The sequence below is a fragment of the Nipponia nippon genome, unplaced genomic scaffold (genome assembly GCF_047370975.1).
Source record: "Nipponia nippon isolate SJK-2023a ecotype South Korea unplaced genomic scaffold, ASM4737097v1 scaffold_36, whole genome shotgun sequence".
NCBI lineage: Eukaryota > Metazoa > Chordata > Aves > Pelecaniformes > Threskiornithidae > Nipponia > Nipponia nippon.
Genome location: NW_028262354.1, coordinates 1,907,430 through 1,933,841, shown reverse-complemented (window position 1 = coordinate 1,933,841; position 26,412 = coordinate 1,907,430). Strand labels below are relative to the sequence as shown.

Sequence of the window (26,412 nt, the reverse complement as noted above, 5' to 3'; positions counted from 1 at the left end):
ACTTTCTCTCTTCAGTGGATCAACTGAGTCTGATTGGGCTTATTCTTTTAACTGTTACATCTTCAGTTTTGGTGTAAAGCTTTGTTACTCTCAGAATTGCTATAGCTGTCTGCTATAAACAAGTCTCTACTGCAAGCAGTCTATTGTGGGCTTTGACAGATGCGGATTTGGGGAGGTAAAACTTGGGACTTAAAGACCCATATGGGTTTTAGACACCTTTCATTGAGAACATGGGAGTCTAAATTCTCTCCTCTACTTTGTACAGTCTTACTACAGAAATACTTTGATACTGGAGATTATTTTTTAAGATGGTTATTTAGCTAGATTCTCATCTAATCAAATGTTCATTCTTTCATACACAGCTACGAAGTTTAAAATTTTAACCCTTTTTCCCCTTTTATGCATACACAGATTCATGTCTCCTGGGCATGTTTAAGGTCTGGGTAGGTGGAAATACAGAAAGACTCATTTTTCAGGATAAGGCACAATTTTGTCCTAGAAAAATAACTCCATAATTGAGCCCACCAGCACTGAGTATTTTTTACAGAAAATTAAAAGAAACTAGAATGTCTGTAAGTGAGAAAGCAGTAGGCTAGGCTGAGCCTGGGTCTAATCTCAAATAGCAGCTTTCCCCTTCTTTATAGAACAAGCCATTTTAGCTCCAGACCCTGCCAGATACCATTTACCATTGTATTTGTGCTAATATTTGTTGTAGTGGCTTTCTTGACCACAAATATTTCTGTGAAAGGACCTTATTCTGTATTTAATCTGCATCTTGAGGCAAGAGGATGCACTGTAGTCCGTGCCCTGAGGGACACAGGAACTCACCTGGTAAATACATCCCACGTGAGAGCTCCTGAGGGCAGGCTCCTGCTTCTGCACTGGCTCCAGGCACGACCACAGAAGTTTCACACAGTTGTGCTTAGTTAGTCCTTCTGCCAAGCTCTGAAGTAGCCAGAATTTCTAACAATATTTTGAAACAGAAAGAATCAGGTCTATCTTGGAATTAGGATGAAACCTGTAGAAACCTTTTCCATTTTGCATTTTAGGCTTTTGGCATCTTCTGTTTATACTTTCCCACCTATGCCTTTATCAGACTGTTCCTGGGGATAGGCTGGACGTTCAGTGACAAAAAGATCTGTGCACTGCAAGTATTGAGGTGTCCTCAATACCCTTGAGGTTAAACAATATTCAGTTTAACGTGTCATAGGCATTTGTACATTGTTTTGTGGCCTTCCACAGCACTACGGTACAAGAGTAATGGAAACCTCATTTGCCTTAGTATGTCTGCTTTAAAATGAATATATTGTAAAGGGGTAAAAATAGGACATACAGCTCAAATTACACAGCTGTAATAAGGAAAGCAGAAACTGTCATATCAAATGCATGACTTATTATCACAAACTTTGTGATACAAAGTGTCTGTCTTTATTCCCTGTGTTATTGCAACTGTTAGCTCTGCTTCTCAAGCCTCCTAAAAGCCATATTGGATAGCACTGACCTGGTGTTCATTCCACCTCAGTTTTCCTCTTACCTCTGTTTCAATGAAGACTTCTCTTCCTTCTGAGCTCCCTTATTTCTCTTCCAGATGTTAGAGTAAGTTTCTAGTAGTCACCAAAAGGCAGTTTTCTTCCAGTCACAAGTACACCATTACTTTGGAAAGAAGAGTTTCGGTCCTTCAATTTTAGCAAAAAAGAGAATGCTTTTAATAGCCAGAGAAAAATCATGCTACATACATACCCACAGTACACTGCCCACCACTGCTTTCATGCTGTTTGGGTCCAGCTCCATGAAGAAGCTGAAGCCAGGGCTTTCCCAGGATGGAAATGGAAGTCTACTCCTAGTACTGGCATTTGCAATTAGCAGAAGACTTAAAGCAGCAAATACGCTTTTAAAATGTAGTGGAGATACTGAGGGCAACTCCTTTCTCTTTGTAAGTTAGTGGGAGGATGAAGATAACCTTTGATCCAACAATCTAGCATGATTGTCTAATCCCACCCCTTTCACCACAAATCCCTACGGAAGATGTCCACATCTTGTGGATAACTGGACAACACACAAACAACAACCAGGACACCTTGTCCTTTGCTGCTGATTAACACCCAGAGGAGCCTGAGTCTCAAAAGAGGCATCATTTTAGCATCATTGTCCAATAGTTTTAAGCTGAGGAGAAAAGGAAACCAGAAGGCAAATGTCGTGATGCAATATAAACTTTAATTGAAACAGGACAAGGACTTCATAGCAGCAGAACATAACAATCCAGAGAGTACAGAATACATCTGCAGGGTTTGCTGGGGATGAACGTGGCTGTCTTCTTTGGGAGCTGCAGTTCGTAAGACGATCTTCTGTCTTTGTTGCACTTGCAGCATTTGAGAGTTGAGTTTGGTTTTCACCTGTTTGTTTGGGTTGGTTTTGTTGGGTTTGCTTTTTTTTTTTTTAAATCCCAGACTATGTGAAACAGGGTAGGTCCAAGAATCAAACTGGAGCTTTGAAAAGTTTTTCCACTATACCTCAAAAGCCATGAAACATCAGTCCATAAGAGGCCAGAATATACAGGATCTAATTTGCACTGACATTTAATCTTCTATAAACCACTTGAATTTGAACTAAGGCCTTTTCTATATCTGTCAAGTAAATGGCCCCTCAAACACAGAGCTGGGATCTTGTTAGCAGATACCTCATCCAACAGGAAAGGAAATAGAGTTCCTGGGCTTGTTTCTCAGGGCGGCTGAGTGTGCCCAGCTCCTGAGGACCCCCACTGCAACCCCGTACGCTGCCCCTCTGAAAGTCATGTCCCTCTGCTCACTCACGGACTGGGACTTTGTTCTGGTCCCTGCTGGGTCCAGCTTCCCAGGGAACCACTGCAGGACTTAGCAGGGCCCACAGCTCCCACTACGGTAAGTCGTGTACCTGCGGGAATAGCAGGGGTAGGAGAACCTTCCACCCAGGAAGGTGCTGGACCCAAAGGAGCTCTGGGCATCCAAGGAGCTCCCGTAGCCAAAGGAGCTGCCTATTTCCAGCGGGGCTGAGGTGCCCACAAAGCTCTCCTGAGGGCAGGTGCTGAGGATGGGGCCTGGGAAGACGATGGCCACGGGCGGTGGGTAGACCACAGCACGGGAGTCCCCACAGGAGGTGACGCAGGGCTCGTTCCAGGCATTTGCGTATGGTGGGGGGCAGCTCACGTCGCAGGGCGAATAGCTGCCATAATTGCAGACCTGCCTGTAGGAAGACATCTTTCTGGCTGGAAGTAAGCCTGAAACACATAGGGTGGGGAAAGCATGGGTCAAGGGCAACAGTGCAGGTGCGTTTGCAAAGGGGAACCCTCATTTATTCAAACCATACCATATTCAGAAAGTTACTCTTCTACAGCACAGCATAAAGTACGATTGCTATTCATATGCAGAAATAATGAAGATTAGATAACTTGTTAGAAGTCAGCAAAGCCTCATTAAGGACAGATGAGGATTAACCTAGTAATATTTGTTTAAAACTGTTCCTAAAACTATTGTCATCTGCAAAGCACTCCCAGGCACAGATAAAATCATGAAGCATTCTTTCTCCAAAACATGCAAGTATCTCTTGAAGCCCCATGCTCTCCATATAAACCCCATAACTTCCAAAGCCTGCCAAGCTGAAAGAAGTTACAGAAACATTTTTATGAAAAGAACATTCTTCCAATAACAGGCAAAGACATGTTAGGTGCTCAGACATAAGTACACTAAAATTCCTATTAAAGCGGCTTTTAAACTCATAGAACAGAATTAACTGAAGTCAGACTTACTCAGTTCACCACCAAGGAGAAGCCAAGAAGAATGGTTTGAAGAGCTCTGTGCTCCAAACACTTTTATACGGTTCCTCAGAGCCGGTGCAGGGTCTGAGCCATGCTTCGGGCATGCGGTCCTTCCTAGTTACAAAACAAACTTTCCTGCATTTATCACGTCAACGGGTGGAGGAATCTTTGCATATTGTTTGCTGTTAAGCAATTATTAGTTGAATTGTATCACATCCATGTTGAAAGACTCTACAGAAATCTTTCATCTCAAAATAGGGACAGTATTCACCCTTAGTTTCTTTCTACTCATCGCAGAAATCAACTTCCTCCTTCCACTTGTCCAAGCTTCAAAGCACACAGATCAGTAGAACAGAGGACTGCTGATTTGACAAAATAGACTTTTTAAAAAATAATGTATTGACTTTTTCATGCTTGGTGTAAAGGTTTTCAAACCTTTCAGTTGCAAAGGGAGATGAAACTTGGAGACCTTTATACCACCTTGGCAAGACCTTTCTGCTCCCCTTTTATTACCCCCTTTTTCCTCAATAGGTTAAAAAAAAAAAAAATCTATAGACCACAGCCCTCAGGTGCTTCAGCTGTGGTGACCATCCTGTTTACAGAGAAGCAGCTTTGTGATATAAGGGCCTTTCTGATATTAATAGTGAGTTTCTACAGCCTGTTTTGAAGGGGTGGTGGAGAGAAGGGCAACGGGACTTACATGCTGCAGAAGTCTTCTTATCCCACTTCATTCCTGGTGAATATTATTATCTATTGACCTAGTTAAAAACAATATGAAAAAGGGCAAGGAAACCTTTGCCTAGAAATGCTAGGAAGGAGTTAGCCTCATGCACGAGTTATTCCAGAATGTACTGCTTTTAATAACTCCTTTGTTCTGAAACATCACGTTGGACCCTTTCAGACAGTGGATCCTGGTCTGGCTACGTACAGGAGTTTGTAATAAATAAATTTAAACTGGAAAAATTGTACCCAGCTCCTCACCTGATGTAACAGGCCACAGATCAGTGAGGGGTCAAATGCTGGGGTCCTCCTGCACCTATGTTTAAATGTGATGATCTTAAAGGATTCATATGTCAAAAATATTGCTTACAGCATTTAGTAATTGGAGAGTTGAGTTAGATTACACATGATGATTCCCTCTTGACAGCAAAACTCATTTAAGGAACCCTGTCCCTGCCCTGCTGTGAGCTGTAATCTGCACTCCTGTGGATTAATCAGGCAGGATGGAAATGCTCTGTTTTCTTTGCTATTTATTGTAAACATAGAGATTGCCCTGGTCTTGCTCCTGAACCTCCTACTAGGGAAACTGCAAGATGGAAAACAGAAAAGAACATCAAGTCTAGACCCAGGGCAAAGTAAAGATGTCCCGGTTAAGGCACAGTGGTCTGGAGCAGATTTCCAGTGTAACCTTTGCCAAGACTTTGGGGAGAGGTTTTTAGATGCCCTCGTTATCCTGTGTTCATTGGGGCGAGGACAACCTGCCCTCTGTGCTCGCTGCAGGAGGCTCTCTCCAGCAGGGACAGTAATCCTTCCTTTCACCATACCTAAAACTAGTTTGTTTCGTTTATTGGTTCCTGACAGCAGTGACTGTCTGAGCTCTCTGTTTTCATGGTATCTGGGCGCCAACCTCATTTACATAAGCTAGGAGATAATAGAATTATAATTATAAATAATAACACTAACAAGTACAAGACATGCCCGACATCTCCTCCCAGAGGCTCACTTAATTGCCAAGAGATGTTTGGTAAATTATTTGGCCTCTGTCTTAATCATCTCTTCTAGAAATCATCAGTAGTAATCTCCCATTTCATGTGGGTGTTACACAGGCTTACACAGAGCAGTATTCTACCTGCTGGGGAAAATGCTTAATATAGCACAAAACTGTAAAAGGGAGAGCTTAACTTGGAGGCAGAAGAAATCAGATGAGAATTTGGCTGTGGTGTGCACCCAAAATATGCAGTGATCCATGAGATCAGTTTAAATGAAATGAGTTTCATGGGCAAAACCCCAAACCCCCAGGATCTGTCAGACCTGGAAGGCAGTAGCAGGGAGTCCTCACACTGGACTCTCCAAGTCTTGCAACACATTCACCTTGGTCCTGTGAAATACCTCTGGAATTAAATCCTTAAAAAGCCAGATGGATGACAGTCAAGGTTGCCAATGCAACATTAATGGTCACCTGAGTTAGGGTCTGCTCTCAAAGGGATGGTGGAAGAACGAGGGGTGGTGAAGGATGTCTATAAACTGGTCATCTAGAATTTTTTTCTTTCTGTTTACAAGGCAGATACTACCCTATGGAAGTGACAGTGAAACGTGACCATCTGCAAGTCTTTAAGATGCACACTGTATAACACATACCCATGCTGCCACGACACTTGAAGGTCTGAGGAGCATGCAGGGCCAAGCCACAGTTCCTGCTGCTAGAGTGAGCATGGTAGAGTGGCAGAGCAGTGGGGTATGGGAAATAATAAACCTGTATTTTCCGGTTTCTAGCACATGTCTTGTTGGCTCAGCATCTTTGGGAGGGCAGGTCTACACCAGACAGATGTCTCCTGAGCTAGGAGTGACCAGTCTCCGTTCTAAAAGTAAGGGGCAAGGAGAGCCTGGAAGGCACGGGCATACTTCAGGATCCAGCGTACAGCAAAAGGATCTCTATTCGCTCCTTGCCACAACAAGTTCACAGAGGCGTTTTCTCCTGAACAGAGAAATAAGTGCCTCTTGAGACAGTAAGCCTGATGAGGATTACTGACTTCTTCCTCTCCCGAAGTGACAGTCAAAATCTCTGATGGCCTGACTTGTGCAGTCTTGAAAACACTAAGTTTTCCACATGCTGAAGTGCATGAACTCCTGGCGTAGCTGGGCTTAACTAACCACATTGTTTCCATGCTTATCAGCAAAGACAAAAATCACAAGCTGCAGCAGGCTGCAGCCTTGTTCTAAGGGGTCAGCATGCAATACAGCCTTGGAGACACAAGACAGCAATGCCGAGCTTAGTGTACTGCAGAGATCGTGGATATGGTGGTAGAACTCCAGCATCTTCTCAAACAGAGGTTTGTCAGACCTATTGTTCCCTCTATGTCCTATCCCATGGGTGATGTTTGTCCACCTCCTAAAAGTCCTGCAGTACATGGATCCAAACACACTCAGGGCGCTATCCTGGGGCATACATGTCATTGTGATGAGCAGCAAAACATAGGCAAGTGGGATGCACGTCTGTCTTTTGGACACCAACCGTGGAGCAAATCCCACCGGGAAGTGCTTTGAGCCCAGTCTTGCTGGGACCTCGCCCTGCACAAAGCTGTCTGCCAGGCAGGTGCAGGTGTGGCTTCCCCCAGACGGAGACTACGCAGTTAGGAATGTAGTTCTCACTTTAAAAGACAGCATTTTCACAACACCCCTGCAGTCTAGGTGGTTGTTACAGGAAAGACAATGGAGACATCACAGCAAACTGTTTGTCTTCGCATCAGTTTCTGATTCAGAGGAGGAGCTGGGAAGGAAAATACAGGTGTGCCTATTCCTGCTATCGTTACAGTTAGAATTTGGGTGGGTTTTACGTTCAGCAGCAGGTCCTGCCCTCCCAGGCCAGAGGAAAGGCAGAAAACCTGTCTCCATCCAGAAGAAATAAAATAAACATGGAAAGGAAAACCAGTGGGTCGTACAATTTTACAGAAGCATCACAAAGGGCAAGGAGAAGCTACTGATGCAGCCAAGCATTGCACGCACTGGGCATATACGCATATGCACTCGTAGGAGATGGTCTGTCACCATTAAGTCCACAAAGATCACTTAAGAGAGCAAGAAATTCTTTCAGGATGAAGCCAGAAGTAAGAAAAGAGCAAAGCAGACCATTCAAAATCCCAGCAGTCTGCACCTCCATCACCTTCCTGCCTTGTGCTAATTCTATTTTTGTTTTGTTCTTCACTGTTTATTTTTCTACCCTGCATTTCCTTCAAATACTTTGATGAAATCAGTGAAAGAGAAAAGAAAGAAAAAAAAAAGAAAGAAAAATAAGCAAAGAACATGGGTTATTTGTGCAGGGACATCTCTTTTTCTCCTGCCAGTCCACAAAACCACAGCTCACTAGAGGGCAGGGACAGGACTGTGGCCACTGGCTCCCTGCTTAGATTTACTCAGTGCAGCTGAACCACTCTGGCACTTTGAAGATGTAAATAATATTTCCTGCTGTGTAATCCTTAGCCATCTTTCCATGAAACCTCTGGAGAAATAGTGCTTAGACGCACATTTTGATACAGGTTTCCTTGTTCATCTCTCAGCATCAGCTAAAGATCTACGACATGGGTCACACATCTCATGTCTCTGACGTTTTCTTTTTTCCCCAGACAGACCCTGAATTGTTACAAGCTGCCTATGCCCACCTAACGCCCCTGAACTGCCTCTGATTCTTCTGACCAGGGTACGGGTTTTAAGTAAAAAGTAAAACAAAAAGTCTGGCGAAGTTACACTACAAAATGGCCACACAGAAACCCTTCATGCTCTACATATGTAGAAAATTCAGCTGTGGTGTGAGGTGTCAGTCAACTGGTAAAGTCTGCTGAGAATACTCACAACCTTATACCAAAGCAGAGCGTAGAAATCTAAGGTCGCCTACAGCAAAATGCTTTCAGATATATGAATTATGAAACTATTTAAAGATTATTAATAAAGATTAACCCATGTGAAAATAAGAGCAATGAGGTACCCTAAGCAATCTTCTGCTGTTGTAGAAGTCCCTGCCTAATAATTTATAAACACATTTTCACAGACTGTTTCAAGTTGAAAAGGCAGAAAAGGCTTCTCTGGAGATAGACTCATGCCAAACTCTTAAAAGAATCATGGTTTTCGCAGAATATAGTTAACAATTAAAGCTGCTCTTCTATCTGCATTTCAATACTTGTGAAACTATTGAGTAAATTTAATCTTAGCCAAGTTAACAGGGATCATATAATAAGAGGAGCGTCCAGAAAAAAATTGACAATTGAGCACTATTTTCCTCTTCCTTAAACTCCTTGTGTATGTGAAACAACCTTGCTCATGAGGACCTGCTGTTTTACCAACTGATATTTGTTGCATATTCAGCTCATTTTGATGATGCAAAACATTTTCTGACTTATCCTAATTACTATGGTGTTCCCTGCTTCATCATGTTGTTACACAATGCTACGTCTCATGGTTCGTTTCCTTTCAAAACTTCAATGACCAGGTCCTTCCTGGTATCAATCCGCTGCCTTTGTTGGTTTTGGGTGGGAACGAATCAAGCTCCTTTTTTGTGATTGTTTGACTTTTACATCCTTCTCCATCTTAAGTAGTATTAGGCACCTGGCTTCATGGTCTATGATGCCACAATAAGGTCTAGTGGAATTTATTGCTGTAATTCATTACTTGCTGAGAGTCTGTGAGCTGAATCCTTTGCACCCCCCCCCACATAACTGGCCACTGTCAACCTGACCAATTACTGTATTGTTCAAGGAGTTGAGCCCTGATGGCTATCAGGTCCCTGCTACTCAAAGTCTTACCCTGGAGAATCCTGTTAGAAGGCAGCGATAACAAACAAAACCAGATGGAGCTTCCCCTTTCCATATGTATCTCCTGTACTCTATGAGGTACAGGGAAAGTTGAGAGCTAAAGCATTTATTGGTTTCTCAGGATCACTGAGATCCTTCTTAAAGACATCTTCTGTAATGATCATTGATTTTTCTCACTCCATTTGAGACATCTTGAACAAAATCTGATTCCCTCTGGCACCTAAGTTTGGAAAGAAGTTTGTCCCAGAGTACATACAGAACTAACTGTAAAGCAAAGATGAGGAAACAAACAAACAAAGGAGGGGAATAAACAGCAGCTCTTAGCAGAGTCTGAGCAAAGCCTCTCTTCAGACCGTAAATTGCCTTTTGCTTTGGCTGTTGGGGTGACAAGATCTGTACAAGAATTGTATACAAGTCTGGAGTGCGGTTTAAAGTCAGCAGCATTTCTACTATGCATTAACTAAATGCTCATTTTCTGCCTTACAGTGAATTGCACAGATTTGCTGGCTTGTTGGTGCCAGCACATCAGACCCTGACTGAGCAGCTGAAGGGGGGACATGAAGCAGGCAAAATAAGTAGACTTGGACCTTGGAGCTTCAAAGTTAATATGTACAGTCTGTCCCTCACCTCTCAGTGGATTTTAAAATATAAAAGATATAATACAGTTGTCAACCAGATGGTTTTAACTTAACTGAACTACCTCTCATTACCACAGAAGGGTAAAGCCTGGGGATTGTTTCAGAGAGACTGAAATCTGATAAATCTGAAGATGATCAAAGAGTTTAGAGAGGGATGACGTAGCAAGGTGTAAAGAAAAGCTGGGAATTGCCCAATAACTGCAAAGAGTGAACAAAATGATTATACGCTGTGAGGCGTCATGTGTAATCACTTCCGTTTTGAATCTAATCAAACATCATGTGCAAAGGGTGTCTCAGATCCTCCAGACTATCCGAGCAGCAGTATAAAAGCACACGCTGCTCACATCTCTCCCAACAGCTTCTCCTGACTTCTCCTCTGGGACTTGAGTAAGTTTTTAATTCTTTGTGCCTATTTTATATGTTGGTTTTTTTTTTTTAATGATACCTCTAACTGAATCCTACATAAATGTCTGCCATGGCACTAACAGGGCTAGCCTCTGTAAAAGCAGCTTCATTGATCCTGCAGAGAGCTTGGGGCTGGCATTATCCAGCTTCTTGAGGGACTACTGCAGTCCTTGCTAAGTGCTTCAAGGATTTGCAATTTTTAGCTCCTAAAGCTAGTATAGAAGTGAGCTGCAACCTCCTCTTGGCTTTAGTAGAAGGTGAAGCTCAGTTTTGAAGCCCTGTGTAACAGGTGGTCCTATAAATGCTGTCCTACAGGTTAACTACTGAGAAAAGGGGACTGGGTGAGATGGCCATTGGTCTCATGAAGTACAGAAATGTTTGTGCTCCTTTGCAAGAGAACACAACTGAAGCAAGCACTGCTCGCGATGTAGCCCTTTGGGATATGTTCTGGCACATTATGTATAGATATGTCAAAAGTGTAGGTTGTTTGATGTACATAGGAAGGTTAGGAAAAGTTGAGAATCTGGCAAGAACAGAAGATAAATGTAACTCAAGCAGTGTGACTAAAGGTGGAAAAGAGAGCCAGGAACGATGAAGCCACATCACCTCTGTTCAGGAAGCCACTTAAGTGGGTAGCTTCCTCATCAAATATGCTTGAGTGCCTGAACATAAATCTCTGACCTACCGTTGAATTGCTTTATACACAGTCTTCTGTCTTTCTGTGTTTCAGATCCACTTCCACCACAGAACAATGTCCTCCTACAGACAGCTGTGCAGCTACCAGTACTCCACACCATGCGAGGTGACCTGCCCACAGCCCATCGCCAACGCCTGGAACGAGCCCTGTGTCACATCATGCGGTGACTCCAGGGCGGTGGTCTACCCACCCCCTGTTGTCATCACTTTTCCTGGGCCAATTCTCAACTCCTGCCCTCAGGAAAGTGTAGTGGGATCCTCAGCACCAGCTGCCATTGGGAGCTCACTTGGCTATGGGGGATCTTATGGCTACAGAGGCTCTTTTGCTTATGGGGGATCCCAAGAAAGCAAGTTCTCATACCCTTATTGTTCTCAGAGGTTCAGTGGTTATCGCTCTAGAAGGTGGGAGCCCTGCCAAACCCAGCAGGAGTATACTTGCACCAAGAGCAGTCAGGATACTGAATGCAAGATCCAAACTCAAGAGTAAGACGGGTTTTTAAGATGCTGACATAGAAAGGCTGATTCTTGCTAACACTTTACATTGTATTCGTGCTCGTACCTGCTTATTTACTTCTCTTTCTTAGCCATAAATGTGTTCTTCTATTCTTCTCATGGTCCAAATTTTCAAAGGCATTACTACTTCTTCTACATTCAACTTAATAACTTTATACAAGAAGCATAACACAGAAGTTTGTATACTGTGATTTCTCCCACTTGACACTGCCTGATGTCAATCAAGACTTATGTTAATGGATGAAAACTGGACTGCATCGTCAAACTTACAGCTATGAAAGAAGAAAAGAACACTGTGCTTGAAATGAAGCTTCCTGAAACAAGAAACCTCATTTGTAAAAGCCTCAAATTCCTTATTTTCTGTATGATCATGTTTTGCTTTTGTAAACTTTCCTCCTCTATCACCCATTAAAAAAAAAATCATACTGCATCATAATTTTAGCATTCTGGCTTTGTTTTCTATCTGTTTTTATGAAATAATACAATTGAGAGAATCTCCTGTGTAGAGTGTTGGTGTTTCCATCCTAGTTAAGCCCTGTAGTGAGAGGGGAGTAAAGACCTTAACCGATCAAAACCACCTCATTAGTCCTCTGCTCAGCAATGAGCTTTCCCATGTTGTATGCCTGCTTTAGACCTTCTACCAGACCAGTTTGCACTACTAGAAAATTACTGGAAACAGAAAACAGTACAAGGAATGGAAGAGAGACTTACCATTATTTTCATGCCCAGACACACGCACGCAGGAAGCATAACCAGATCCAGTAGGACACTTACTGGAAAGTAGCAGCTAGCCAAGCACGCCTGCCACAGCTTACAGCACAGGTAACATCCAGCTGTCTATAGAAAGATATAGCTGGCTATATCTTCATTGCATAGTCAATCCTCCCCATTTACTTGTACTTAAAACACTCTACAATAGCCCAGATCTAGAATTCCAGTGAGGTGCTAAGAAAAAAGGCTGGGTGCTATACAGTACTCTGCTAAATAGGGTTAATGTAACAGTGAGCAACAGCTGAGGTGCTACTTGGCTAATTGCTCTATTTACCTCAAAGCAATTTTTTATTGCTTCCAGCTGGTCCCTGAGCACTGCTGGATCACTGCTCCCTATTTAGTGAGAATTGTCTATACCTGCTTTCCCTCACTGCAGTCGTCTTCTGGTTATCTGAGTTGCTCTTTGAAATGTGACTCTGCTGACCTTCCTTAGGTTCCAATTTCTGCTTCCCTGTTTCTTAGGATTCCACCAGGAGGCTCCTTTACTTTGCACAGTAATAAGAAGTTAAGCTAGCAAAAGATATCTGCTCTTGGGCAGTTATGATCCTGGTTGAGGCAGTTTTATGACCTCAGAAAGCTAGATATGAAAGTACAGAGTAGGGAAGCGGATTCAAGTTTCCTGTATCTCAGTCTGGGGTTTCATCACTAGCTAATTTTCTGTCTCTGAGAAGGTCCCTCTGCTGCTGTGCGTTGTTTAATATCCTCTCTTTATTTCCCTATGTTATATAGAATTATAGTGCAATGTAATATTCCCTCTTTATTTCTTTATAGTATATGGAATTACAATAGTTCTAGTAAAAACCCACGGAAAGGCAGGGGAAGTAGGGATGAGCCATCAGAATACATTTGGAGTGGCTATTTAGTAGTTCACACTGGTCTTGAAAATTTTACCTAAGGGTTGGGCACCTTGTTTCACACCTGGTTCCTTGTAAAGATTAAATCAGGCACACAGGCAAGCTCTGCATGTTGTAAGCAGAGTTTCCCAATGAATGAATCCATAGGCATTATATAAACACTGTCTGTAAGAGCATAACACTCATCTACAGATCCCTAAGATAAGGGGATGGTTTGATTCAATTGGTTTGCAGAGGTTGCATTACCCCAAAACAGAGAAGAAAGCAAACAGATGAATGTTATTTGGATGCAATTATAAATGTTTATTGGGAGCAAAAAGTGTACATTTTAAGCAAAGCAAAGGAAAAATACAAGATGGACTTCAGTGATTTAAAAAAGGGCCAACTTAATAGTCTGCATCAAACTGATTTATTTTCAGCTCATTGTTCTTCTTTCTTGGTTCAAGTTTCAAACGGACTGGACAAATCAGAGTACAAGGTGACATCTATGGATCTTTCCTATTAGACATGGGTATCAAAATAAAAAACTACCAAAGAATGATAGCAGTGCTTTAATGCTCTAATAGTGAGAAACAGATTTCGCATATTCAGTAATTTGGTTTCTAAGAATGGAAAAGACAAGTTTTGAGACAACTGACATTAACAGCAAATAGAGCATGAGAAGGGCAATCAGAAGAGCAGTTCCCATGGGTGCTGAGCAGCACCCATAGGCCCCAATGGATTAGCTGGGAGTTGTGGGTGCCCAAGGCTTTGGAGAGCTCCATAGCTCAGTTGCACGTCCAGGTCTTGCCGTCAATTCCCCCGCTGTTTCTCCTGCCATCCACACCTTCTGCCATGCTTAACATGGCCCACAGCCCCCATAGCGCTGGCTCCAGATCTGGCTGGAGGAGGAGGAGGAGGACAAGGAGCCCCCGTAGATAAGGGAGCCCTGCAGGCCCCTGGGGCGGCCCAGCCCCAGTGGGGACGAGCTGCCCACAAAGCTCTCCTGAGGGCAGGAGCTGAGGATGGGGCCTGGGAAGGTGATGACCACAGGCGGTGGGTAGACCACAGCGCGGGAGTCCCCGCAGGAGGTGACGCAGGGCTCGTTCCAGGCGTTGGTGAAGGGCTGCGGGCAGATCATCTCACAGGGTGGGTAGCAGCGGGAGCTGAGCTGCTGGCTGGAGGAGGACATCCTTCGGGCAGGGAGGTGAACCTGCAACACACCAGGGAGCCTGAGTCAACCCACTGCTCACGAGCCACCCTGCAGACCACTCTGCTCTGCCTTGCCAGCAGCAGGGAGGGCTCAGGATGTGCCATATGGAGTTGCTCTGCTAAGGCTTGGGTGTTTTTTCTCTCTTTCTCTTCCCCCTTCCCTGTCCTCCTTCCTCCCTCCCAGGCAGCTCCTCTGCACTCTCCCAGGCTCTCTGCATGCTGAGTGCTGCCCAAGCTGGCCACCCCCAAAGTGACCTGTGGCAAACAAGCTGGAGATCACCCGTCATCAGGTTTTGCAGCAAAACCCACTACATCTACCAAAGCCTGCAAAAGTAGTGCGATTTCAAGGAAAAAAAGGCATAAGCAAGACAAGCAGAGTGTTTCGGAAACATTCAGTTAAACCTACTCAAGCGCGATGCTTAAAGTTGGAAAGATTAAGTAGGGTCAAACTTACCCAAGACACCAAAGACGAGAAGTGAAGAGCAGTCGTCTGAGGCTACCTGTGCTGTGAGCCCTTTTTATACCGTTTCTTGGGCTGCCCACTGGTCTATGACACCTCGTGAACAAGATCTTAATTAGCTCCCAAACACAGATTACACATCACTCCTCAATTCCTCATTCATGCAAATAGTTTCCTCACTGCTAGCAAGTATTACTCAGCCCAGGTTTTCCTCAGTGTCTCCCAGGTTCTTCCTTCTTAGAAATCACTCAGCTGACTTCCCCAGATTGGCAGCATGTCTATTTATTTTTTTTTTTCTTACAGATACTGAAGCTTCTGTTTCTGAAGTGGTTTTCATACTCTATGTTCATTACAATGTTTTAACTCCAGATATATTGTTACCTTCATGGGGTCCGTTATTAAATTTTCTCCAGGATTATCAAGAAATATGTAAGACTTTTGACCCTTTCCTGTGTGTCCTGGTGCAGGTCAGTGTTGAGACACTGAATCACTGAGGACACTGCAAACGCCCAAGCAAGGTGTGGCATTGCAAACATCTCCCGCAGGAGTCAGGAGCTTTGTGTTCAGCTCCCTCTGCTTTCAGTCACGGCCCCTGGGGTCTGCTCTTCCAGTAGGGTCTCTCCTTGGGGACAAAAGAAAGCACACGGGACCAGACCCCAACCTTGAGTGTCCCGTAACGTAGGATAAAGCATCCTGCCCCCCTGTGTGACTTTAAAGGATTGTCTTGCTCTATTCCATTCACATCCAAGTAAAAAAACAAAACAAAACAAAAACCAAAAAAACCCACCTCACTGTTTTAATAGTTATTGAAGGATTTTCCTCACATCAGACACAGAGTCATAATATCGCTGCAGCCAGCAGGATATGCTAGCCTGCATAAATTGGGGCCGTGGTGCACAGGCTTCGGGGGGACACAGGAGGGAATACGTTGTGGTTTTCTGTTCAGAGACAAAAGAAAATACAGAAGATCTGCAAGAGTTCACAAAACAAATCACCTCTATGCTTTAGTGTGCTGTAGCAGACCTGCAGTGTGTAGCTGGGATGAGGAACAAGGCCGTTGGAGTAAAACTTCCATCTTTATTCTAAGTATAAACGCTACAGTGCTTCAGCTCAATATCAGCAGGGATTTAGAGAAGAAAATCAGCCCACAGTGCATTGCACTACTTGTGATACCGAGGAGTGCTTGAAAAATACTGGCTATGTGGAGCGATTGCATAAATAAGGTAGTTTTCAAAAATTTTGTCACATTGGTAAAATCAGCAAAATGCTGCAGGAAGTGAAACTGCTTCAGAAAGTTTAAGGAAGAAACAAGAGGGTGTTGGACGAAACTGATAATTGTCCAAAGATGAATAAAACAATCATAGAAGCCTAGGGAGTTACATGCATTGTTGTGTTTTGTAACAAAATAAACCTGAAACACAAAGGATGTCTCAACCCCCCCAGGCAATCCAGGAGATGGTATATAAGAGCTTCTGGCTAAGAAGTCCTCAAATCACGGGTCATTGCTTCTCGTCTTGATCCAAGTAAGTCTGATCCCTTCATTATCTTTTTTGTCTTTAGGTACAGTGGGTTTGTGTTATTTTTAACTAACTCCTACACATGCAGCCTGAACCTGCAACAGGCAGGGAAGGGGGAAGAGAAAGAGAGAGGAAAAACACCAAGCCTTAGCAGAGCAACTCCATATGGCACATCCTGAGCCCTCCCTGCTGCTGGCAAGGCAGAGCAGAGTGGTCTGCAGGGTGGCTCATGAGCAGTGGGTTGACTCAGGCTCCCTGGTGTGTTGCAGGTTCACCTCCCTGCCCGAAGGATGTCCTCCTCCAGCCAGCAGCTCAGCTCCCGCTGCTACCCACCCTGTGAGATGATCTGCCCGCAGCCCTTCACCAACGCCTGGAACGAGCCCTGCGTCACCTCCTGCGGGGACTCCCGCGCTGTGGTCTACCCACCGCCTGTGGTCATCACCTTCCCAGGCCCCATCCTCAGCTCCTGCCCTCAGGAGAGCTTTGTGGGCAGCTCGTCCCCACTGGGGCTGGGCCGCCCCAGGGGCCTGCAGGGCTCCCTTATCTACGGGGGCTCCTTGTCCTCCTCCTCCTCCTCCAGCCAGATCTGGAGCCAGCGCTATGGGGGCTGTGGGCCATGTTAAGCATGGCAGAAGGTGTGGATGGCAGGAGAAACAGCGGGGGAATTGACGGCAAGACCTGGACGTGCAACTGAGCTATGGAGCTCTCCAAAGCCTTGGGCACCCACAACTCCCAGCTAATCCATTGGGGCCTATGGGTGCTGCTCAGCACCCATGGGAACCACTATTCTGATTGTCCTTCTTATGCTCTTTTTGCTTGTGATGTTGTTGCTGTAAACTTGCACTGGTTTCTCAAAATACGCATTTTCCATTCTGACAGTAGAGGTGAGAAATTCAGTTATTTTGTGCTTTAGCCTCTCTGTGAACACACGCACTGGTTTTCTGGTTTTATGTTCAGCCTAGAAGATGTAACAAAATTCATATCAGGGAAGTTGCTTTGCTCTCCCATGTGTTAGGCTCTTGTGCTCAACAAAGCCTTCCTGCATGCTGCAAAGCAGATCTTGGTTGGCAAGATTAGATTTGCCATAGGGAAGAAAGAGCACCTTGTGTGGAAGATTCATTGCTTGTTGACAAATTGCTTGTAATCAGATATGAGAAACTGGAAACATTCCTTCAATTTTTTTGGTTCATTATTAGTGTAAATGCCATTTCTTGTTCCCAATAAAAAATATGCTGCATCCTAATATTAGCATTCTCTTTTTGTTTTATTCCAGCCTTTCTTCACACCTCTCTCCCTTACATCCCTTTATTAGCTGATGATTATAAATGCACCTACATGCACAGGGCCAGGATATGTTCTGTGCAATGCATAATTCCTCCTTCCCAGCAGCTGGAACCAGAATCAGAGTCTTACGTGCTTAATGCCATCATAAAAATACTTTTGCACTTGGAAGTATGTGTGCTTCAGGACTCAGTCAAAGAATACATATGCAGAAAGTTGTTATTGGGGTTAGAAAATGCCAATATTCAGCATAGATATATTTTTATATTCAAATAAATACATCCACTTTACTTTTGCCATCACTTTACGTTTGTGTTGTTACTGTGCACAAGGAGCTGGCTGAACCTTACACATGTGTTTTGAAGAAAATACCAAAATCATGTCTTTGGGACACATGAGAATATAGCCTAGAAGTAATTCAATAGCAGACAGCATTAAGGTGGCATCCTGTGCCTGATTAGGTTGTTAGGGTTGTGTTCTGCTTACATCAGACAAAAGAGTCTGTTGTTACACAGTCATATCATCAGAATTATACAAGCGGCTCTGATATTTAAGGAAGATTTTCAGAAAATCAAAGCCTCCAAGAAAGGAACAGTTGGAAACTGGAGAACCTCTCTGCTCCCAAGGAAGTTGGGGACAGTTTGGTGTCATCTAAGAAAAAAGCAACCATCCCCCACAAAAAGACACTTTCATCTTGACGGCAATGCTCTCTCAGGAGGTCCCAGAAATGCATCAGTAGTTCTGATCTGGAAATGGCACCACAAGTTTCAAGACAAGTTGAGGGTATGCCAACACTTCAGCTCAGAGACATGAATTCATCTTGTTTAGAGGTGTCTGAGATAACTCTGATTTACTCAGCTTGAGTCACACTCTCAGCTAAGCCACAAGAGCGCAGTGCTGAGTCTTGCGTGATCCCTATGAATATTTATTTTATGGTCCCAGCTAGGTTTTGTGGCCATTCCAGCAACAGAGTTTAATGTGTCCACATCAACAGCAGTCATGCTTTTTGGCTTGAAGTATAGACATGCCAAGGCATAAATATTATTTTTTAAGAACTTAGAAATACTGTGCCTCAAACAGAAAGCACTACTCAGCCTCTCCTTGTTGGCAGTTACTCCTTTTTCATTGCATTCTCCTTCTCGCAGATGGCTCATCCACTCGTGTGCTGTTATTTGGCTCCTCCTAGGGTGTAGTAGACATGCCCATACAACCTGGGTGTGCTATGTTACCAGATGAGACAAATTCCACCCACACTGCATGTGATGCATTCTTGGATGGATGACTCCAAAGCCGTCCACCATGGGCTTAGAAGAATTTCACAGAAATACCTGGGCACCCTGAGCAGAGTTTGGATTTCAGTTACAAATTGAAACGAAGGATGTCCCTTTGCTATTCTTGGTTGTGATGTGCATCCAAGCTAACCAGGAAGAGCTTTTAGTCATGCTTGTAAAGAAATCCAAAATCAATTCATGGAAGTTTTTGCAGATACATTTGAATGTCTTTTTTGATGGTGTTACAATAAAATTATGTGCTTGATATAGATAAAAATATTTTATGCTAATTTAGTAAATGGTTTGATGGTTGTTCGTGTAGCCATATGTGCCACAGCAGTGCTGTGATTTGTCATATGAGGAATCTGTGCAAAGGCAGTCCATATGTCATGCTAACTTTGCTTTTCATAGAGCTATTTGTCTCTGAATATTTTACTATACCATATTTGCAGTGGAAAAAATGGCTGTGAATGGTTTAAGTCGGTAAAGCACATGAAACTTCCATGATATGGGAAAAAGCATTAAGATGGCATCCAGGTGCCACTTTGTGGGTCTGTAAAATTACAAAAGCAAAGCATGTGGCTGTATCCCTGAACATCATGAGTCAAAAGAAGCAGTTTGGGGTGTCAGCAATATTGATACTAGTATCATTTGCCCTATCAGGAGGGCAGGATGATTAGAAGAGGGATGTATCTCCAAGAATTATGTGATTCATCTGCAGGTACCTGTAGGTATATGTCATTACTGTCATCACCTACTTCCAGACAAAGTGAAACCAGGTGTGGTTTGGGCAGGAGGAGCAGACCAGGTGGGTTGTTTCCCCACAACATCTTCTTCCCTTTGTTTCTATTTCTGTTTCTTGTTTATGTAAATCCTCTACCATAAACTATCAGTAGCTTTAAAGGGTGTCTCTGCAGGTATTGCTGGGAAACACCACTGAAGGAAATCCCAAGGTGGCGCCGGAAAAGAGGCTTCCTCAGCCTTCTTGCATGGGTCACCTGTACAGCATTACACTGCAGTATTGGTAACAGCCATCAAACGCCGATGGACAAACTGGAATAAAATTAACATTTTAGAACAGAAGTCTCAAGGTTACTCAAAACCAGGCATTCAACTTTAAATTCTGTAGAAGGGGCTGGATTTTAGAGGGGAAGAAATCATCTTCTTGAGGTTAAAAAAGCATTTGTAAATTATGTCAACTTGGGTACACAAAATGGATAGGCACTATTGGAAATAGTTTTATCAGTAAATAACTGAAGAACTGAAGACAGGGTACTGGATCTGAGGAGGAAATCTGCTGAAGCAAGCAGCCAATCTTCTGCATCAGCTGAAACTGCACTTTAAGTTTCCAGCCCAAGGTTTTCCTAGGGTGATGCATGGCTTCACTCCCTGACCTGTTTCATCCCAAACCATGAATTGTTCATCACTCAGGAGCCCTGAGGTCTTCAGCAGTGATCCCATGGAGTCCCTAACAATGAAAGCTGGGCATGAATTTCTCGTTGTTTGAGGTTCCTGTCCCTCATGCCAGGGCTGAATAACAGCAGCTCCCTGCTTACAGGTTACTCCACCTGTACTTTTAAAGCTTGAAGGGGGACATGTGCTTTGTGTTTGTTTCTTGGCCAGGAGGACGGGAACAAATGCTTCCCATTTCCAAAGTAAGTAGGAATGTGTCTATGGAGTCTAACGTGCCTCATATCAGAGTCATGGGAATTAATGTGTGGGGGTACGATGGGATAAATTGCACAATGCACACTTACTAGAGCATGACTTGGAAAAATGGGGTAGTATCTCAGGTATGTCAGCATATTGTGTTTATGGATAAACTTCTGAGCAATCTGCTCCATGAGGCAATCAGAGAAACAGGAAAAAGCAATAAAAGAAAAAAAAAATTACTCTGCCAGAGTAATGACAAGAATGCAATAGTAATCACCATTGCTGAGCAAAATAATTGCATTATCTGGGGCAGTTACAGGTGGAGTGAATTTTTGTTTGATAATGCATTAAGACATCATACATGACGAATGTTTCATATCCTCCTGATTGCCTAAGAAAAAGCATAAAAGCGCTCACAGTTCTGGACTGCTCTAATCATTTCTCCTGACTTGCTCTTTGCTGTGAAGGGGTAAGTCTGAGCCTGATGCTATTGCTATTACAATGTTGCTGTACCAATGCAGAATTTTAACTGAAACAAAACCGTGATTCTTAGAAATGTGTGAAATATTTGAGGCTTTCTTTCGAAAGAGCTGTTTCCTACTTATTCAGTGGCAGGAGTTTTCAGAGCAGCTGAAAGTTTGGGATATGCAAACTATTTCCTGCAGCCTGACCATCCTGCCTTTATGAATCTGCCTTACTTTGTTCGCATCGACTTGTAATGGTGACTACCAAGAAAAGTTAACTCTGAGTCTCAGACTGAACTAGGAAGCCACCATCAACAATAATGTTTTGTCCTGTTCTTTGTAATTATTTCTGAATTAATTTGAAACCTATCACGCATTACATTATGTACTTGTTACGGTCAGCACTTTATCCCTTTTCTTTATTCCCTGCCTTTCATTTTATGGGTTTTAGTAAGGCAAGACCGAGATCAAATTGATTTTATGAGTGATCAACTGATCTTATGATTAAAGGACTCCACAAAATTAGGCACAGCTCCTAGTTCTGCCACAGTCATCTTTAGGAGGACAGCTGCGACCACTTTCACAGGAGTCCTAGTTATACTGGAACCCTCACTGATATTGCATTCCCACCCAAACATGGGATATTCTGCCAAGCACACTCTCTTTATGAGCTCTTCAGGGATGTGGCTGCTGCTTATTTTGTCTGTGTAAAGAACATGCAGGGGAGCCCTTGTGCCTGCTGTAGTGTCTGAAAGATTGGGGAATAACACTGTCATTAACAACCAGGCTTGCCTTAATTTTAACTCCGTCTGCCCTGTTACCTCACCAAATGGCTCTAGGCAATGCATTCACTGCTCAGCCTCAGTTACCTCTTCCTTAAAGCTGGAATAACAATGACTTGCCTCACACAGTTGTAATGATTACAGGTGGTGCAGAACCAGCACAGGATGTTACTATATAAGTGCTAGCCAGTGTTTCTCTTCTTTTCTGCAGTCATTTATAGAAGAAATGGTCAAGTGTTGCAGTAAGTCAGATTCAAAAGGGAATGGTGGAAAGGAGAAAAGGTAAAGCTTAGGGGGATAGCTCAAGTTCAAATACACAGTTTCTTTGATTGTTAATGATGTTTTTATGTATCAAATAGGCTCCATAATTAGGAGCCAAAAGAAACCGAGATTGTTCTGGGGGAGAGTAGGAGGGCATGAGAAGATAAGAAAAGGGATGTGGCTGCTGAGACACAACTGAAATAAATCTTCAGCCTCCTTCTGGTCGTCTTGCTGTCTTTCATTCTTTCTCTTCCAAGCACAATCCCTATTATATTGGTGTCTGAGCTTTCAGCCTTGTGTTGCCTCGGTGTTGTGTGTTTCAGATTTATCTCCATTCCCAGAAGATGTCTTCCTACAGGCAGATGATCAGCTCCCGCTGCCTTGCACCCTGCGAAGTGACCTGCCCGCGGCCAATTGCGAATGCCTGGAACCAGCCCTGTATCATGTCCTGTGGTGATTCGAGAGCTGTGATCTACCCACCACCTGTGGTCATGACCTTCCCAGGACCCATTCTCAGCTCCTGCCCTCAGGAGAGCATAGTGGGCAGCTCAGCACCATCCAGCACTGGGAGCTTGTTTGGATCCATGAGCTCTCTGGGTCCCAGTGGCTCCTATGGCTCTAGGAGCTTGTACAATTATGGGAGGTCATATTCTTCCTATGGATCCAGCGGTTATGGTTTTGGGATCTGCAGACCATGTTAAATATGGAGTGAATAAGGAGCAGGGAGCAATCGCCCAACACGGAGGAAGATGTGCCTCCACAACCCTGTTACTAACACTGCTTTCCTGGAGCATGAACTGTGCATCTCTGAAAATCACACTTACGTGTAATTCTCAAGCTAGCAATTTAATTTAGTTTTCTGGCTATTCTTTCCAGTGGCTCCTGATAACAATGACCTTGAATTAGTTATATCAGTGATCTGTGGCTGGTTGAAAGTGGGACAAGATTGCGTAAGTCTTCCCATGCCATGAAAAAGAAAGAGTAATGCATGTGGAATGTATAGTCCTGAAGCAATTCTTTGCTTGCAGTCTTTAATGAGACCCTGGCAATATTTTCCCTGTTTTTCATTCTCAATAAGATCTTTTACTTCTTACTTTCTCATTAAATTATTGTGCATCAAAATTCTGAGCTTTATTGTCTTTTTTTTTTCCACCATTTTTTGTTTATATACCATTCTGGGTGAGCATCAATCTCTATAGTGAAACATGACAGTGTTTGCTTTCTTTCAACGCCTAAAGTTGGAAGGTGACCAGGCCCCTGAAGCAGGAGCAAGCATGACGCCTGCCTTCTGCACAGAAGTAACTTCGTGCTGGATAAACATGTTTTGTAACCCTTAAAACGAAGTTTGAAATTTCCTCCAGGACAGGTGTGGTTACAGTGTGTAATTGCTACATGCTAGCAAAGAAAGTTAAACGCATCAGTAACTTTGAAGATCTTCCCTGTGTCTGACTACTTGCCCGAGGCTCCAATTTAATTACATCCCCATACATTGGTTTTATGATGGCTTTTTGTTGTTTAAAAATAGCATGTTACGATCTGTGGGTAGAACTTTCCTTTGAAAAGCCAACAGGAATTTTTAGTTGAATGGCAAATCTTTTCTGAAATTCTGTGATTTCTTTGAACTTTCCTATTAATACCTTTAAATTCTTGGCAGCCCCAGTTAAAAGAAATAAGAGAATAATTCTTAAGTCTTCCCTGCAGAGCAACATGTATCTTTCAGGCCAAATAATATTTTCCATCTCTGGAACTTTACACCTAAATTTCAGGATACTCACAGATGACTCTGGATACTGGGCATGTTCATCACTTGTCTTTGTTCAACAGCAACACGGTTCCAGGCGGATCAGTATGTCCTGTAGAGCTGTTTTTCTAGTGATGCAATTTGCATACAATTAGTAGAGCTATTAAGAGGCATTCACCCTGTGCTATGCTTGCTATGCCAACCAGGCCTCTGATGGACCAGACACCAGACACTGCTCAGCACTTCTGCTCTTCCCCGTGTGAAGGTGCTGTTCCTAAGAATACCAGCAATGCACTGACAAACTTCACAATACTTGAGCAGGCTAATTCCAGGCAAACCCCAGTCTCACGCTGCAGAAAATTGTTTGGACAGGATCAAGTATGTGGCAATAACTTCAAAGGGTTTGGAGGTGTGACTTCACTTGTAAAACTAGCTGAAATGAGATGAGGCTACAATGAGGTAGCCAGGCAACACCTCTTTCTTGTCAGGATGTGTCTGAAGGCTTTGTCTTGTTTTCATGCTTCCTTTGTCTCCAATGCACTGCATGATTATTCTTGGAGTCACTAGGATGCTGTCAAAAAACCAGTACTTACTTGTGCAGGTATGCAGAGCACTAAAGCAACCAGATCAGGTATTTTCAAGACACATCACTATGGTGTTAATCACCACAGAAGCCCTCTTTTCAAGATTTTTGTTTTCATCCCACACAGAACAGTAGAATTACATCAATCCTTTTCTCAACCTGTCTTGCTGCACCTCTGCGCTGGACTTGCAATAGCAGCCAGTTTCTCCTGCTGCTGTGAAAGGGTGCAGTCATACATCCTTCAGTGTGGATGTTGTCAGCGTACCTGGATGAAGCTGCTCTGCCTACGTGCTTGTTCTACTACAGAAAAGGCACACATGGGAGCCAGAAGCTAGAGCCTGGACTATAAACAGATCACTGCAGTATGTATTAATTGATCAATGAACTCTACTGACTTTGAAGGGTGCTTGAAGACATAGCACTCCACAACATGATTATTTGGTAAAGTGACCTGCAGAGACTGTCCCTTGGAGAGCAGGAACTGCAAAATTTGCATTGCTGATTCTCATCTGCCAGCCTGAATTTGCATGTTATGACCATGGACCAGAGCAAACACCAAAGAACAGTTCTTTAACCACCTTCCATTGTTCTGTACTGCTCCTGACCATCAGCAATCTGCCACTTCCCAAATGCGCAGCAGGCTGAACTTGGATTACACTTTCATGTAAGTGTAATCACAGACGAACACAGTAGAAGAAAAGAGAACTAATTTCCCTGGCAGACCCAGTGCATCTCAGGTCACACCACATGCAGATACAAGATGGGAGGAACACCAGCTGCTGTTTATCACGATAATCTGGAAGCAGAGCTGAGATCTTGACAGTTTACTGGGCACTGCAGCATGGGGACCACGTCTGACTGTGAGGTCTCCTGCAGTTCTTGGTCAGACATGGGAAGTCCAGGCTGACAGCTAGCACCCACAACTCGGACTCCTGTTCCTCCTGTAGTGAAACAAGTAATTACCAAGAATAAGAAGCAACAATAAATGAAATCACACTGTCTCATCTTGAACTATAAGGGTCACTACACTCCTCTCTCTTGTCTAAATGTGCTCTGAGCATATGTTTATATCCTACTACAAGGTAACATTATTGGTAAATGAGATGCAATCAGAAGCTGATTCATAAAGATGTTGTAAACACATCCTGAAGTGTGTCCTCCCCACGCACTAGATTACAGTTCAAGACAGGTATCTGTGGGAGTTGTCTCTTTCATGTTTGATTTAAATAGGTGGATTCGCTAAATATTTAGTCACTCCTAAAGCCTAATGGTTTTTTATGTGGTTCAGACTAACACCACTGGTAAATAGCCTGCAGGCACAATGGCTCAACATAACAGAACCAGAAATATGCCCTGCTGAATGCCAGCTTCCTTCCAAGGTTTGATTCTGGAGGAATTAGCAAAGCGACTGCTTGCAGGCTACCCTTTATCAGTTTCGCACCTGGAGGATCTGAACTTGAATGTTTCAGATGTTTTAACAAAATGGTTCTATCAGAGAAAACTGAAGAAAGGAATCTTTTTTTTTAGCTCATTCTCCCCTTTTACTTAGAAAACAAATTATAATAAGCCGTCTTGAATCCTTAGGTCACTGTTTTTTGGAAGATGTCCCTGCCCATGGCAGGAGGGTTGGACTAGACAATCCTTAAAAGTTCTTTCCAACCCAAACCATTCCTTGATTCCATGATTCTATGATCTATTAAATTTCCTATGTCCTGTATACTACTGGCTATGCCACACAGTCTTTCAGATAAAATAAGCAGAAGTCCACGAAAACATGTCCGATTGAGTGATCATCTCATTTTCAGAGTTCTGTCTGAAAAGAAAGGATATTTTCTATTTTAAACACCATCATTATTGACTCACATAGCAGTCAGAGTACTGACCCAGATTACAGGCAAATTTGAGTATTAGCATGGAAGTCAGCATTACTGAAATTCTCCTGTGTGTATGTGCTCCTTATCTGCTGCTATTTTCCTCTTTTCCTAAATGAGATGAGAGTAACAGTGAAAAGCAAACCTG

General features: G+C 43.3%; 3 protein-coding genes and 1 long non-coding RNA gene across 6 annotated transcripts; 2 read left to right on the top strand and 2 right to left on the bottom strand.

The window, feature by feature from the left end:
• Positions 1-3,227: 3,227 nt before the first annotated feature.
• LOC148053892 (uncharacterized) lies at positions 3,228-12,504 on the bottom strand. The gene is made up of 3 exons (XR_015707877.1): positions 12,276-12,504; positions 3,782-3,904; positions 3,228-3,253 (listed from the first exon to the last, which is right to left on the bottom strand). It is a non-coding gene; the product is annotated as an uncharacterized LOC148053892 (long non-coding RNA).
• A 1,523-nt stretch (positions 12,505-14,027) lies between these two features.
• Positions 14,028-14,360, bottom strand: LOC148053891 (feather keratin 4-like). The gene has a single exon (XM_087771914.1). The coding sequence runs from the start codon at positions 14,358-14,360 to the stop codon at positions 14,028-14,030; it is 333 nt and encodes a 110-aa protein (XP_087628040.1).
• Positions 14,361-16,632: 2,272 nt separating this feature from the next.
• On the top strand, positions 16,633-16,980 carry LOC104014942 (feather keratin 4). Its single transcript, XM_009467627.2, has one exon. The coding sequence runs from the start codon at positions 16,648-16,650 to the stop codon at positions 16,978-16,980; it is 333 nt and encodes a 110-aa protein (XP_009465902.2). The 5' UTR covers positions 16,633-16,647.
• Positions 16,981-20,428: 3,448 nt separating this feature from the next.
• On the top strand, positions 20,429-23,185 carry LOC104014938 (feather keratin B-4-like). 3 transcript variants are annotated; one of them, XM_087772421.1, is made up of 2 exons: positions 20,429-20,564; positions 22,393-23,185. In XM_087772421.1, exons 1-2 carry the CDS (start codon positions 20,505-20,507, stop codon positions 22,768-22,770), a joined length of 438 nt encoding a protein of 145 aa, XP_087628547.1. In that variant the 5' UTR covers positions 20,429-20,504; the 3' UTR covers positions 22,771-23,185. The 3 variants fall into 3 exon arrangements, with proteins under 3 accessions (XP_087628547.1, XP_009465895.1, XP_087628548.1); XM_009467620.2 differs by lacking the exon at positions 20,429-20,564 and adding an exon at positions 20,969-21,031; XM_087772422.1 differs by lacking the exon at positions 20,429-20,564 and adding an exon at positions 22,020-22,090.
• The last annotated feature ends 3,227 nt before the right edge of the window (positions 23,186-26,412 follow it).

Coding starts and splice junctions, on each gene's coding strand:
- LOC148053891 (XM_087771914.1), bottom strand. CDS start 14,360: ATGTCCTCCTCCAGCCAGCAGCTCAGCTCCCGCTGCTACCCACCCTGT.
- LOC104014942 (XM_009467627.2), top strand. CDS start 16,648: ATGTCCTCCTCCAGCCAGCAGCTCAGCTCCCGCTGCTACCCACCCTGT.
- LOC104014938 (XM_087772421.1), top strand. CDS start 20,505: ATGTGCTTTGTGTTTGTTTCTTGGCCAGGAGGACGGGAACAAATGCTT. Junction 20,565..22,392: donor AAATGCTTCCCATTTCCAAA/GTAAGTAGGAAT, acceptor TGTGTGTTTCAG/ATTTATCTCCATTCCCAGAA.